The 13,764-nt window shown below is 45.0% G+C and overlaps 1 protein-coding gene across 3 annotated transcripts in view; it reads left to right on the plus strand.

The window, feature by feature from the left end:
- RALBP1 (ralA binding protein 1) overlaps positions 1-5,099 on the plus strand; it is a 64,480-nt gene extending 59,381 nt beyond the window's left edge. For all 3 annotated transcript variants that reach the window (XM_036092489.2, XM_036092495.2, XM_036092488.2), the window contains 3 exons: positions 993-1,114; positions 1,579-1,702; positions 3,449-5,099. In XM_036092489.2, coding sequence (XP_035948382.1) covers positions 993-1,114; positions 1,579-1,702; positions 3,449-3,652 — 450 coding nt within the window. In that variant the 3' untranslated portion in view covers positions 3,653-5,099. The remainder of the gene's footprint in view (positions 1-992; positions 1,115-1,578; positions 1,703-3,448) is intronic.
- Positions 5,100-13,764: the final 8,665 nt, after the last annotated feature.

Raw genomic sequence — 13,764 nt, forward strand, 5'->3', positions numbered from 1 at the left:
ATGTCTTTATTTCAAAGTTTTCCAGTCTCATATTTCTCAGCACATTAGCTTTACTAGGTGCACTGGGGTAAAGGGAAAACATCTGTGTTTAGAAACCCGTGGGGAAGGACCACTGCATATCCCATCTCCCAAGAGCTTGCTCATGCTTGCCAGGGTCTTTGAGTAGTTCCCTCTAGAACTTGACCACAGTGTCTTTCAGGTTCGATCACAGGTGCTTATCTGGATACCTAGGAGTTGGGAAGGAAATGCTGTAGACCTTTGCCTCCAACTCCTCGTTTTCATAGCCATACATTCCTGCCTCTGAAATTCTGCTTTGGTTCTTTTCTCTAGGTTGGAGGGGTTAGGTAGATCTTGGACAGATAGGGTTCCCCGCCCCTCTTTTGGTGATTCAGTTTTAGAAATGCATAGTCTGTGAAAACAGAATATTTACAATTTATCATCTCCGGTGACATGGGTTGAGGAGGATGGTGGCTTTTGGTGAGGAGAAAAGATTTCTTCTGGGAACATCTTCCCTTTACTAGATCTCCTTTAAGGTGATCCTGACATCAGCTGTATATCTCCTGGGTCCTTCTCCCAGTGCACCGTCAAGGGCCATCTTGACCCTGAAATAGATACTCCCTTTACTGATAGGTGGGAAGGCATTCAGGAGGGACTGAGACTCAAAAACAGACATAGTCACTTGACCTTTGGCTTTGTGCCCAATGTGATGGCCTCATAGGGAAGCTTTGCAAAACGAGGACATGGGATTCCTAGGTGGCATTTTATGTCTTGAGAAAAATCTAGACAATTCTCCTAGAGGGCCTTTTCTCAGAGATCCTTTTCTTGACATTAAGGAAATAGGATACAAGCTTTGCAGTCCAAGCCTGCCTGTAACTTGTGTTATGTATGTATGTATGGGGCTAAAGAATTCAAGGGAACATAGGAGAACCCAGAAAAGTGACATTTCCTAGACTCATACTCTCAAAGGTGTTCACCAGTGATCATTATTTCAGGAGAATGAGATCCTGACTGAACAGGAGGAGCTTCTAGCCATGGAGCAGTTTTTACGCCGACAGATTGCCTCAGAAAAAGAAGAGATTGAACGCCTCAGAGCTGAGATCGCTGAAATTCAGAGGTAAAGGAAAGCAGAGGGTTTTAAGTTTGCAAGAATGTTTAGTTAAATATAAACATAAAATTGTTTCAGCTCTCAGACTTTCATACAAAAGAACTAGACATCCAAATCACTTGTCTTTAAGTTTCTTTCTCTTTGTTTTTAAGATTTATTTGAGAAAGAGAGAGTGTATGCAGTTGGGGGCGGGAGGAGAGGGAGAGAGAGAATCTCAAGTAAACTCTCTGCCGAGCATGGAGCCCGACCAGGGGTCGATTCCATGACCCTGAGATCATGACCTGAGCTGAAGCCGAGTCGGACGCTCAACTGACTGAGCCACCCAGGCGCCCCTAAGTTTCTTCTTGATTAAGTCTTGAGAATGGTGCTATATTAAGCCAGTTCATGAAAAGCTGGTGAATCTAAAGGGTAGGAAAGGAGCAGCATTTCTTCCTCTGCTCACCGGTCCTTTTCTCTTGGCCTCCCGCCTACAGCCGTCAGCAGCATGGCCGCAGTGAGACTGAGGAGTACTCCTCCGACAGTGAGAGTGAGAGTGAGGATGAAGAGGAGCTTCAGATCATCCTGGAGGACTTACAGAGGCAGAACGAAGAGCTAGAAGTGAGCACCGGCTTCCCGAAACTTGTAGAGGCCGCCTCTTTCCCTTAGAAGTTGTCTTCCTTTCCTTGGGAAACAGCGGGGAGGCTGAGTAGAGAGGAGTTTAGGGGACATCTCACCAGAGTGTGCAGGGTGTGAGCTGGTCCTGGCCGAGCACACAGCACAGGTGTGACCTCACCGGGCATCCCTGGGTGTGGTGACCTTTCCCTTCCACTTATGGGGAGCCCCACCTGACTGCCTTGAACAGTTGTGGAAGATCTGGGCTAACTTCCCAGAGATCAACAGAAGGAGAAATGCTGGTGGAGGAAGGAAAAGTCTCCTGACTCACCTGTGGGTAAAATGGAGACAAAGTTTTCTCTCATCCCTTAACCCTTGAAGCAGCCAGTGTGAATAAACTTGGCCCTAGGGATCTGGGAGGCAAGCGCATGGTGAAATGAAAGCAAGAGATTTACATGATCCTGATCAGAACTTCCTTCTTACCCCAGATTAATCATTGTCTCCGGATGTTTTACCTCAGGGTTGAGAGAAAGCCATTCTTGTCTTAGATTCTAAGAATGGTGGGACAACTTTGTTTCTCTCATCCTGGTGCATTCAGCTGCTGGGGCAGATCAGAGCCACCCACTGCATAGAAAACTAGAATTCCACACCAACAGTAAGTCCTATGGACAGGGTTGAGAGGGGCAGCGCACCTAGGCTCAGGTCCCGGAACACTTGTAGCAGCCAGGGGCGTGTTGTGGGAGAAGCGGAGCAGCGGGTGGGGCCCTGGGCCACCATGTAGCTTCCCTTCTTTAGAAGGGCGTCACGTTGGCACTCTATTTTGCTTTCTTAACATTTTACAGATCATATGAAAATCCTAAGTAGGAAAATGTTCCAGAATTGTAGTACTTAGGATATGGGCTTAGCTGCTGTAACAAAGAAAATACTCTCTCGTGGTTTGAACAAGGCAGTTCTATGCCTCGCCTGGCAGACATCTAGGTCTCCCACCCTCCACGTGAGTGGAAAACACTTGGGGTCCAGAGTAGCCCCTTAGGTCTTAGCCACTCTTAGCAGGAAGGGGGAAGGAACCCAAGAATGCCTGGTGGTTAAGGGCAAGTGGCACAAGTAGAAGGCAACGCTTCTGCTCACACCCTGTCAGCAGAGGCCCCTGGCCACAGCTAGCTGCGGGGGAGGCCGGGAGACACGTGCTGCATGCGAAGGCCTCTGTCTCGGGAGGTCAGCAGAGTTTGGGATTAGCTACTGAGCTGCCTTGGCTCTGCTGAAGGAGTGCAATAATGTAGAACTGATAGCTCTCTAGTTTGCCTGAGTAGCCCGGTTCACAAAAGACAAAGGACATCCACTTTTGAGACAAGTCTGGGATTTTATCCTATCTCTAACTTCTCCCTCTGCTGGTACAGTCACTTCTATCTTCCCACTTACTTAAGGGCTGGTCCGGAGCCCATAAATTAAACCTATTTTAAACACTAAAATACTTAATATTTAATATCCTTAAGCAGATTGTTTTCTGTTGGTGCATTTATCTTTCCCAGATGTGTTTACTCTTCTGTACTGAGCAGAATTTTGTGCATTCTGGGTCAAGGTCTTTACGTGTCTCATTTGCATATTCATGTTCTCTTCTGCTGTTTCGCAACTAAGTTGACTAAAACATAGATTCTTGTGTAGGATACCCTTGCTAACTGTCCCCCGTTCCTGAATCATTGTCCTTTTGCCCTTCCTGCTTCCATGACAACTGTTCCTTTGTCATTCCTCAAGATAAAGAACAATCATTTGAATCAAGCAATTCACGAAGAGCGAGAGGCCATCATCGAACTGCGGGTGCAGCTGCGCCTGCTCCAGCTGCAGCGAGCCAAGCCCGAGGCGCAGGCGCAGGACGATGACGAGCCCGAGAGGCGGCCGGGCGCCCTGGAGCAGGCCAAGCCGTCCCCGGGCAGAGACAGGAAGGAGACGCCCATCTGAGCAGCCCGAGCGGCACGGGACCCCCAGACCCAATGAGACCTGTGCATCTTACTGTAACCCTGAGAGTCGGAGTGCACAACTCTCTGCTGTACATTCTGTAAAGATGTCTTTTCTTCTCAGACTCTTCCTTCTTTTCACACGTGTGACTTCTCCGCGTCAGGCTCAGGTTACACGGAGGACAAAGCAGTGAGCGCAGTGTGGGCTTGTAGGGGACAGATGAGTTTTCCAGATAGTGTCAGCTTATTTGAAGATTAATTTTCTTTGTTAACTTAAAACTATTTTAACCCTTGAGTGGCTTCTTTTTAAACCAAAAATCGTCTTTCTTTGCTTTTTTATTACAGCAGAATCAGGATCTCTTTCTCTTGTTCAAGGGGTTGGGAACCAAACAAGGTAAATACTGTTCCTGCCTTGTGGATTGCCCCATAGTCTCACCCTCCGGGATCTCTGCTTACTAGTCACTCTTGCTTGTGCCTTTTACACCTTTTTGGTGCAGATTATATAATGGGGAGCTGCCTCATATTTCCTGACTGGCCAGAACGGCTCTTACTGAGGTTACCTTTACCCACTCTTGTCACCCTCTCCTTTGACAGTCCTAACCCACAGTCCATGAGCCTGAGTCACAGGATGGCCTAGCTGGTCACAGACAGAGCTGCTGGTGGAGCCTGCCCCCTGGCCCCCCTCCTCCCCCACCCCCCCCCCCCCCACAGTGGAGGAGTAGCCACCTCGCTCCTGCTGATCAGCATGTGCTTTTCACTGGATTGGTCGAAGGTAGCTGCCTGGCCTGAGGCATCCACCAGAGGATCTGTTTCTGAACCCAGACATCTTCTGTGTGACTCATCTGCCATTAAACACAGAATGACCGAGATTGCTTGCTTGGGCTAGAATGTAAAAGTCTCTTTGCCTGAATAAGCCATATATGCTCTTAAACAAAAGTTTTCAATGACCCGTATCATCTCAGTGAACCTGCTGATGGACCCCCAATTGACAAGATTGAGCAATAGGAAAAAAAAAACTTCTCCTTTAAATGATAGCTGTGATTCCCGACCCCGTTTTCTTGCTTCTGCGACTTCTCTGGTGACTGAGGCATCTGGGAGGTCAGCTCTCAGGCACCTTTGTTCAGTCGTGCTCTGTCGGAATCAGTGGCACCCATGAGGTAGGTCAGCTCTCATGGCTATGAAGACAGACCCCACACACTCAAGGTGATGGAAGCAAACCCCCCATGAGGGCTCTGTCCTCTCGTAGTTACTATTTATTTTCAGCACCTGTTTGATGCGGTTTTTAATTCTCTACCTATTGCACTGTTGTGACTTGTTGGCCATTGTTTGATTTTTGTACGAAAAAAAGCTTTGTTATAGAAATCAGCATACTATTTTTTTAAATCTGGAGAGAAGATATTATGGTGACTGAAAATATGGTCAGGTGTCAAATATAAACGTATAAAAGCCTTCTTGCTGTCCTGTCGGTCATATTACATTATTTCATATTTGCTGGCAATATTGAAGGTTTTTTTTTTTGTTTGTGTGAACTCTAATTTCTATCAAGGTGTCATGATTTTTAAAATTAGTATTTCATTACAGTTGTCTCAGCGTTGGTTAACTAATTTTTTCCAGGACCATTATTGATCAAGCAAATAAATTCAACAGCCATTTGAAGAAAAAAAAAAAGAAAAAACAATAAAACCCCAGCGTCTTGTTTTATTTGTACACATTCTTTCTTTGAAGTAGTTAGTACCCTGTGGCTGACCAGGAGTTGGTTTGATACTTCTTTGAGGTCCAAGAGTGCACTAACCTTCTGTTTTCACTTGCTGTCTGCTCCTCACCTCAGTGGACTTGATGCCCCTTGTTGGTGGCGAGGGTTTGCTGTCCTCCTTCCCCAAGTAGGTGCTTGCTGCTGAGGGAGCACATGATCGTGCAGCGCAGCTGACTGACATCAGGGCGGTGGCTTCTTCCGTGAGCGATGTCCTGCTTACAGTGCAAAGAGCCCTTTGAAACGATGGCACAGGTCAGTCAGCCCGACTTGGCAAAAGAGCAGGTCGATTACTACAGTCGCTTTCCTTTTAGGGGCTGGCAGGGGTCTGTCAGGCCAATTAACTAGCATTGATTAGGCGATTCCTGATTGATTCCATTGCCGGGAGCACTGGACCTGTGATTACGTTGTGTTTGCTGACATGGGGCTTAGCATAAGTGACCCTGTTTTGGGCCTCTTGTCTCTAACCATAACCTCCCTTTTGATGAGACTCTCAGCCTTGAGAGATGGGATCAAAATTTAAGGCATTAGTGCTCCTCTCTGCTACCATTCCGGTGTTCTTGCAATTCCCACCCGGTGTTGGGTTCACATTCTTTAATTTGGTCATTCTCTGTTCCTTTTCTGATGTTCTGTTCTTCGGGAGATCATTTGCATGGTGGTAAGTGGCAGCAGACATGGATTTAAAGCTTTTGAGAGTTTCAGCGCACCAGGGAGCTACTAGGATTCTAAGCAGGATAATTCCAGTATCTGGAGTGTACTCCGGAGCCATGGTCCCCAAGACCCGAGTCAGTCAACAAAGAAAGACCTGTTTGTAGGAGTCACTTACGCCAAGTGGCGTGTTCACAGACCTTAGGTAGCAGAGTCTCCACTTCCACACAGGTGTCAGCCCAAGTGCAGCAAGTGGCATTGGCCACAGCACAGAGCCCTCCTTGCTCAGCTGACAGATAACCGAGGGCCTTCCCGGTATCAAGAATCTCTCAGGGGAGAGAGCCAGGGTTTGCTTGTTGTTGTGGGGCAGCTATTGCTTTAGAAGCAGATTCTTCAGTATCTTCAGGAGTTAAGGAGAAGTTCTGATCATAGCCTCATTTGCACTTAGGCTTAGCCAGGTGAAGAGAATCTGTTGAAGGAAGTGAATTTGGAATCCTGAATGCTTCCTGGGAAATCTGGTTTGAGTCTGTGGCTCGGGCCTGGACAGGTGACAGCCATGGAGGCCGGTACAATTTCAGGATCTATAGACTACACCGGTGGTTTTATTCTGGGTAGCGTCTCGTATCTGTTTCTTGGTCTGGAGCCTGGATGCAAGGTTCCCCAGGTTTGGGGTTGTTAACTGGAGATAGGGAGAGGGACCCCGAGGGTTGGGGAGCCTGACGGGACTGAGAGAGGGCCAAGTTTGTTCCAAAGAAACCAAGGCATCGGAAATCTTGTGATGGACAGAACGTAGGATCACCAGCATCGTGGCAAATCCAAGAGTTGTTTAAACGTTGATTACCTGCTTGAGGTATGTGAACAAGGTAGTTTCTGGGCCAGAGGCAAGGCAAAAGGTGAACAAAAGAACCCTAAAGACCTTCATGGTGGTAGAATTAGGGAAAGGATGGTCAGGGAAGGAGCAGAAACATTCCTGGCCCCACATCTTGGGAGGAAGCTGTCTACCTCAATGTTGGCTACTTCTCTTCCTGGTCATTTTTCTTTTGAGGTCTCCAGCCATTTACATAGGACTAGATGTCAGGTGGAGCCATCTTCCTGCGAAATCCGCACCTTCTAACTTGGCAGCAGTGTCAGTAGTCAGAGTACTTGGTAGGGTCCTTTCCACGAATCTCACTTTTACAAAAGCATCAGAGTAAAGTGACTGTCTGTAAATGACAAGACTTTAAAAATGCCCATGGTTAATGATCTGATGAGTTTATCGGAGAAGGAAATGTAGTTATTTCATCATTTAGGGTAATAATTGGACAATGAGAGTTTTGACAAATACCTAGAAACTGCAATTTCTGGATTACTTATGTTAGTAATATATATCCATACACATATAACCTAAGGTTATTTGACAATGCTTCCCACATATTTTAACATGTTGAATTAATGAGAGACAGCCTTTGAGACTTTCCAGGAGCCCTCTGGGAAAATCTCAAAGTTAGTTTGAGGTCAAAAAGACTATTGAGAATTTTAAGAAAATGTCAAAAGGTTTGAACATTCCACTAAATAGGATAATAGATAATTATGAAATAACTCTAGTGAAAGTGACAGATGTTGAGGTAAATACAGGTTATATAGTTGTGAACAAAAACTCTCAATATTGTGAAGACTGGGGTTTTCTTAAGTAATCAAAGACCTGATAAAGACAGTGTAAAGCAGAGTTAGTAATTTGGGGAAGAAAATCTTTCCTGTCCAAAGGTTGGGAAAAAAAACAAAACCCCACAAACAACCTTTGCAATTTCTTATTAGGAGCAGAACAATCATCTAAGAAAACTTTGTCCTTTTAACAGAGAGAAAACCAAATTCTGATTTTGTATCTGTATTTTTGATATTAAAACTCATTTTTTAAAAAAACTTTGTCTATATTCCAATTTTAGCCAGCTTCACCACACTTAAATTCGTTTCCCAAGATTCCTTTTCCACAAACTTTTTACAACTTTTTTCTATCCATTCAGATTTTGTCCTGGGTTTTCTCCTTTAATTCTGGAAAACTTAGCCAGTCATTTTACTTTCCTTACCTACTTTCCATATGCAGGTTTTCCTTTTATCTTTGTTGTTTTTTTTTTTTTTCTTAGAGAGTGTGGGGGGGGAGGGATAGGGAGGGAGGGAGGGAGAATCTTAAGCAGGCTGCACACACGGGGCAGGGCTCGATCTCACAACCCTGAGATCATGACCTGAGCAGAAATTGAGAATCTGATGCTTAACTGAGCCACCCAGGCACTCCCACCCTTATTATTTCTGAGTAGGTTTCATTATATGCATTGATTAGAATTTGTAACCTTTAGGATCCTTCATTCCTAACGAAAATGAAGAAGTAAGCAATTGTGGACTGTTAAGCTAGCATTCTGCAGATTGGCAAATTTATAGGTAACATTTTCAGTTTCTAAAAGCATATTCTTCCTCTCGGTAAATTTTGCAACGCAGCACAAAACGTGTTTTCTGATAGACCCGAATGTCTTTATCTCTTCTTTATTATAAAAGGAAGGCAAAAGTGGTAAACCTTTGTTCATAAATAAATCTTTAAAAAAAAATACTGAAACACTAATTAGAGAGCGGGGGGTGGGGCAGAGGGGGAAGGAGAGAGAATCTCAAGCAGATTCCTGGCTGAGTGTGGAGCCCCATTTGGGGCTTGATTCCACGACTCTGAGATCATGACCTGAGCTGAAACCAAAAGTCAGATGCTCAACCGAATGAGCCACCCAGGCGCCCCAATGTTTCAGTATTTTTATCTTATTTGGAAACTGATCTATAGATAGTCCATGAATATCCATTATTTATCTCAGTATAACTTTAAGGTTTCAAGTTACCAAAAAGATTTTGAAAACTATTTTTAAGTAGACATACCAAAAAGCATAATTATTGTTGAAAACTTCATTTATAAAGTTTTATCTTATTTACATCTATTTAATTCATTTGTCCTTAACAATTGAGACTGGTGAAAATTTCACGATATTAAACTAACCACCGTCTTACCTTTCTTGCTGACCAATTCTGTAACAGAGACAACATGAGCTTATTTGATTTTTAGTAAACTAAGGCAGCATAAAAGTTTTATATGTTCACATTATATTTAATGTTAATAACTCTAAAGACACTTCTGTTTTAATTCAACAAACAAACTAGATTTTATTTACTGAAGATTATCCTAGATCACATGAACTTGAAAAACATTCGGGTTAGTTTCTGTGTTTCTGAGGATATACTTGATTTATATAATACTTGTGTTTAAGCCAAATAGGGCTCCTTACAAATTAATTTTGGCATCACCTGGAGCTAAAAAAGAAATCACACATTTATAAGGTATATACATTGACATACCTAAACCTACAGACAACAGAGGGCTTGTAGCTTTTAAGATTTCAGCTGTTAAGATAGTTTTAATTTAAGTGCAAAACTCACTAGTTTATGAAAGAACAGCTGGATACAAATTTTGTTTTAGGCAGAATAGAATAAGGTTACCTGCTCAGATGGCTTAAACTTTTCACTAATATTTGTGAAGAATTTAAAGATCTTTTTTCCTGGTAAGAATTACACAGAGCATGGTGATGGGTATTGAGGAGGGCACGTTCTGCATGGAGCACTGGGTGTTATGCACAAACAATGAATCATGGAACACTATATCTAAAACTAATGATGTAATGTATGGGGATTAACATAACAATAAAAAAAATTAAAAAAAAAAAAAAAAAAGAATTACACAGAGCAGACCAGTTAGAACTCTTCCATCTCAGAAGGCACAGAGAACACAAGTTCCACCAAGGAGGACTTTTGTTCTCAAAGCCTTCTGAGATGAACAGGGGAGGTTTGGGGGTTCGTAAAGATGGCAGGAAGAGCTTTAGATTGTTTTAGAGCCGCATTTCTATTATTGTGAAGACTCAATTTGTAAGACAGGCACAGTTTTTATTTATTTACTTATAAAAGTTTGTTTTGGGTAATCTCTACACCCATTGTGGGGCTTGAACCCATGACCCTGAGATCAAGAGTCGCTCATTGCTCTGACTGAGCCAGCTGGGCACCCCAAGTACAGTTGTTTTTATTCTTCAAAGAATTGGGTTGCAACCTGAATGATATCAAGAGGCTGACCCAGCCATCCAACTACATAATCTTCAGTTTACTTCTTTTCTATCAGGGAGATGATCTTCTTCAACTAAGATGGAAATCAAAAGATTCCTACATTCTAGATTTAGAGCTGTGTGTCTTTGGAATGTTTTAGTAAATCCTCCCACAAAGACTTCAGAATGTTCTTCTTTCCTTTGGGACACACAGGAATTTTTTTTAGGCCTTCTTCCCAAAGCTAAAAGGACACTATCAGGCTCTGAATATCAGGCTTCCAGTTTGGCCAACTTCTGGCCATTTAGCTAACTTAAAAAAAAAAAAGTTTGTTGGGTTTCAGCTGAGACAAACGGTAAATATTCCTGTCAGTATTGAGCAACCCGTGGACACAAGAGGTGTCCCCAAAAAGGTGCAAAAGATACTACCATCTGATGATCCAGAACCACCCCTCAAGATAGCCAAAAGAAAGAGACAATTCCCCCGAGAGCTGGCAAAAGTTGTTTGAACCCTAGCCACAAAGGGAGAGTGCAGCCCACAGTTCTATCTGGCCATATTTTGGGGTCCCCACCCTGACGGTTGACAAGCCAAGTTCTGTGGACATTTTGTGTCTGTGGACACAAAATGAGACAAACAATGAAGCAATATAACTGCACAGGAGAGAGTTCTAATTCAAAGATCTAATTCTTAACAAATGCTTTTTGCCTGCCAATCTGAGTATGCAAAGGAAGAGACAAGGTCACATTTTTGCTTCCTCTCTTGACTGGGCACCACAGAGATATGGAAGAGCTGACTGTGGTTAAGAAAGAATTCTCACAGTTTGCTGGCTCCTGCCAATTTTCCCAGGATCCCATCTACAAGTTCCAGAGTGGGTGGGGTGTCCCAGCAGGTCTCTTCCTGGTCCCCAGAAACCATAGGGGAGGAAAAATAATTTTCCCTCTACTTTTAATGGGGAGGGCTTGGCTGGGACCCATTTTTCTCTAGGCATCTCATAAATGGATAAGCGTATCTAGGTTAAAAGTTGTCTACTGTAGGGGCACCTGGGTGGCTCAGTTGGTTAAGCGTCTGCCTTCAGCTCATGATCTCAGGATCCTGGGATGGAGCCCCACATTGGGCTCTCTGCTCAGCGGGGAGCCTGCTTCGCCCTCTCCCTCTGCCTGCCGCTTTGCCTGCTTGTGCTCACTCTCTCTGTGAAATAAATAAAATCTTAAAAAAAAAAAAATTGTCCACTGTAGCCACTGTACTCAAGATTATCCTTGGTAAGGTAAACCTGCTTGTTCAGCCTTACAATAAATTTGAAATCTGAGGCCTCACACTGGACCCAGTCCAGCTAGGTTAGACCTAGTCTGACCCCAGACGCAGTCAGGTTTCCACCTTGGCCCCAATCCAGTTTTCAGGTTGGACCCAGTTAAATCTGGATTCATTCTGGTTTTTAAGTCAGACCCAGTCTAGGAAAATAATGCTCAAATAAAGTTTGAAAGCTCATAATGCAAAAGCTGCAAGACTGGATCTAAGAAGGACGGACCCACCACCTCCAGTGGCAAGAGGAACGCAGCAAGCTCTAGGGGCTCAGTGGGCACCTACGCCTGGTGGCTCCCTGGTCCTGCGGGCGGTCGGATGTCTCCTTCAGATCCCAGATCAGACACTAGAACCTTTACAAACGGAGGCATGTTACAAATTGTAAGTTCATTTGAGCTATCAAAATTATGGAGAGAGTATTAATCTGGAAAAGGTAAAGTTCCACACCAACAGCTTCTTCTAGGATCTTAGTACTTAAAAACGTCACCTGGATTCTTGTTAGGAGTGCTGGATCGGAATCTGCCCTTTGACAAGATTCCAGGTGACTGAGATGTACATGAACATTTGAAAGGCAGTATTCTGAATGACCAACCTTGTGCTAGCACTATTTAAAAGCCAAAACAACAAAATACCCCAGAAAAAATCTCAGAATGGCCATCCAAGACAAGTCTGGTGGCAGCACATACGTGCACCACATGCACTGTCTTTCCTCTGTGGGAGCCACTGAGAACTTTCTCGTGGGCTGGGGGGACCCGCTGTGAGGGTGCACTCCCACTGTGGCAGGCCAGAAGTTAAATGGCAGGGGGTGGTCCCCGGGGAGCTGAGACTCCCCTCGAGCGGCTGTCCCGCTTGCTCTCCTGTCAGTGACTGCCTAGGCAACTTTCCCTATAAAACTTCCTCTCCTCCACTATTTTTGTTCCCAAACTTCTGTGTCGTCTGAGTGCTGGCCTGCTGGTGAGCTCCAGGCTAGGACAGCTCATGGGGACTGGACCAGGCCGAGGGACACCCATGCTCACAGCTTCCTCCTGGAACATCTACAAACACTACCCAAGTGATGCCTCGGCTCCGGTTAGTAACAACTGTGGGTATCATTAACGCTAAATACAGTTGGGCAGGGTGAAAGTTATAGGATGAAATTTCTCACTACAAACCCCAAGTATCAAATCTGCCAAATTTCTTTCGGCAGAACTTAAGTAAGACTTGGTGGAAATTAACCTACAACGGCAGTGTCATATGCTGCCTGGAGTGAAATCTGATCCCTTGCTGTCAAATTTTCTAGGGAAAGAATCCACCCTGCTCTTGACATTCTCCACCTTGCACGAGGAGGCCTGAAGACAGAACCACAAAGTCTTGCTTACATTTATTTCCAGACTCAACTTCTTTTCCTCTGGTTTGAGTCAGGAGATTGATTGTAGGGAGGCCGTTTGCTTGGTTTCGAGTTGCTGGGAGTTTCCTTCTTTTCCGCCCATCACTCATCCCTTCGGTCTCCTGGAGTCTCGCACGGAAACATGACCATACAAGGAAATCATTGCGTGTGTCCCGGAGCCTGAGGCGCTTTTTCCTATAGACGGTCAGTTTCAAACCCTGCCGCCCCCGCTCCCAGCTCCCACCCTCCTTGAGCTGCGTCTGTGAAGAAGCATTGCTCCCCGATGCTCCCCAAATACGCCATGCCTGGTGTTTCAGGCATCCATGTTCCCGTGACGCTGCAGCAGGCGGATTTTCCACCTGCTTCCTTTAGCATATTCAGCTTCCAGCCTGCCAGGAAACAGACTCGCCCAACACAAAGTGGGGCCCGGACCAAAGAGGTAGGAAAAGAATCAGTAACACACTGTGCACCCGACCTCCTGCCCCGCAAACTAAGTATCAGGAAGCCAACAGCCTGGATGGCTCTGAGGGCATCTGCATGGTAGTCAGGAAGTCAGCACTTGCCAATTCAGCTAGAGAGTTCCAGAAAAACTAGTGGTCTGGCATTACAGAAATACCTCCAAGACTTAAAGACAAAGATCACAGCCAAAAGGTGGCCCCCAAGCCATTCCACTAAGCAAATGAGAGGTCTGGTGGCCTGGGGGCTGGGTAAAGGGACACTCTGAACACTCACAAAAGCTCCCAAAGAGATTTCTCCCAGACAAGGGGAGGAGCAGCTGAGATCCTTTAGAGCAGCACGACTCAGAGCCAGGCAGGCTGCTGAGGGAGGGTCAGGCCCTGGGGTGGGAGGCGGCGGAGGGCAGGGGAAATGCCCCACCGTGATCGCTTGGGGAATAAGCTCTAGCTTTTGGAAAAGACCGTTTGCCTCTTCACCTTTGTCTACCTCACTCAAAAGTTCC

Source organism: Halichoerus grypus, chromosome 13 (assembly GCF_964656455.1).
Source record: "Halichoerus grypus chromosome 13, mHalGry1.hap1.1, whole genome shotgun sequence".
In the NCBI taxonomy this organism is placed as follows: Eukaryota; Metazoa; Chordata; class Mammalia; order Carnivora; family Phocidae; genus Halichoerus; species Halichoerus grypus.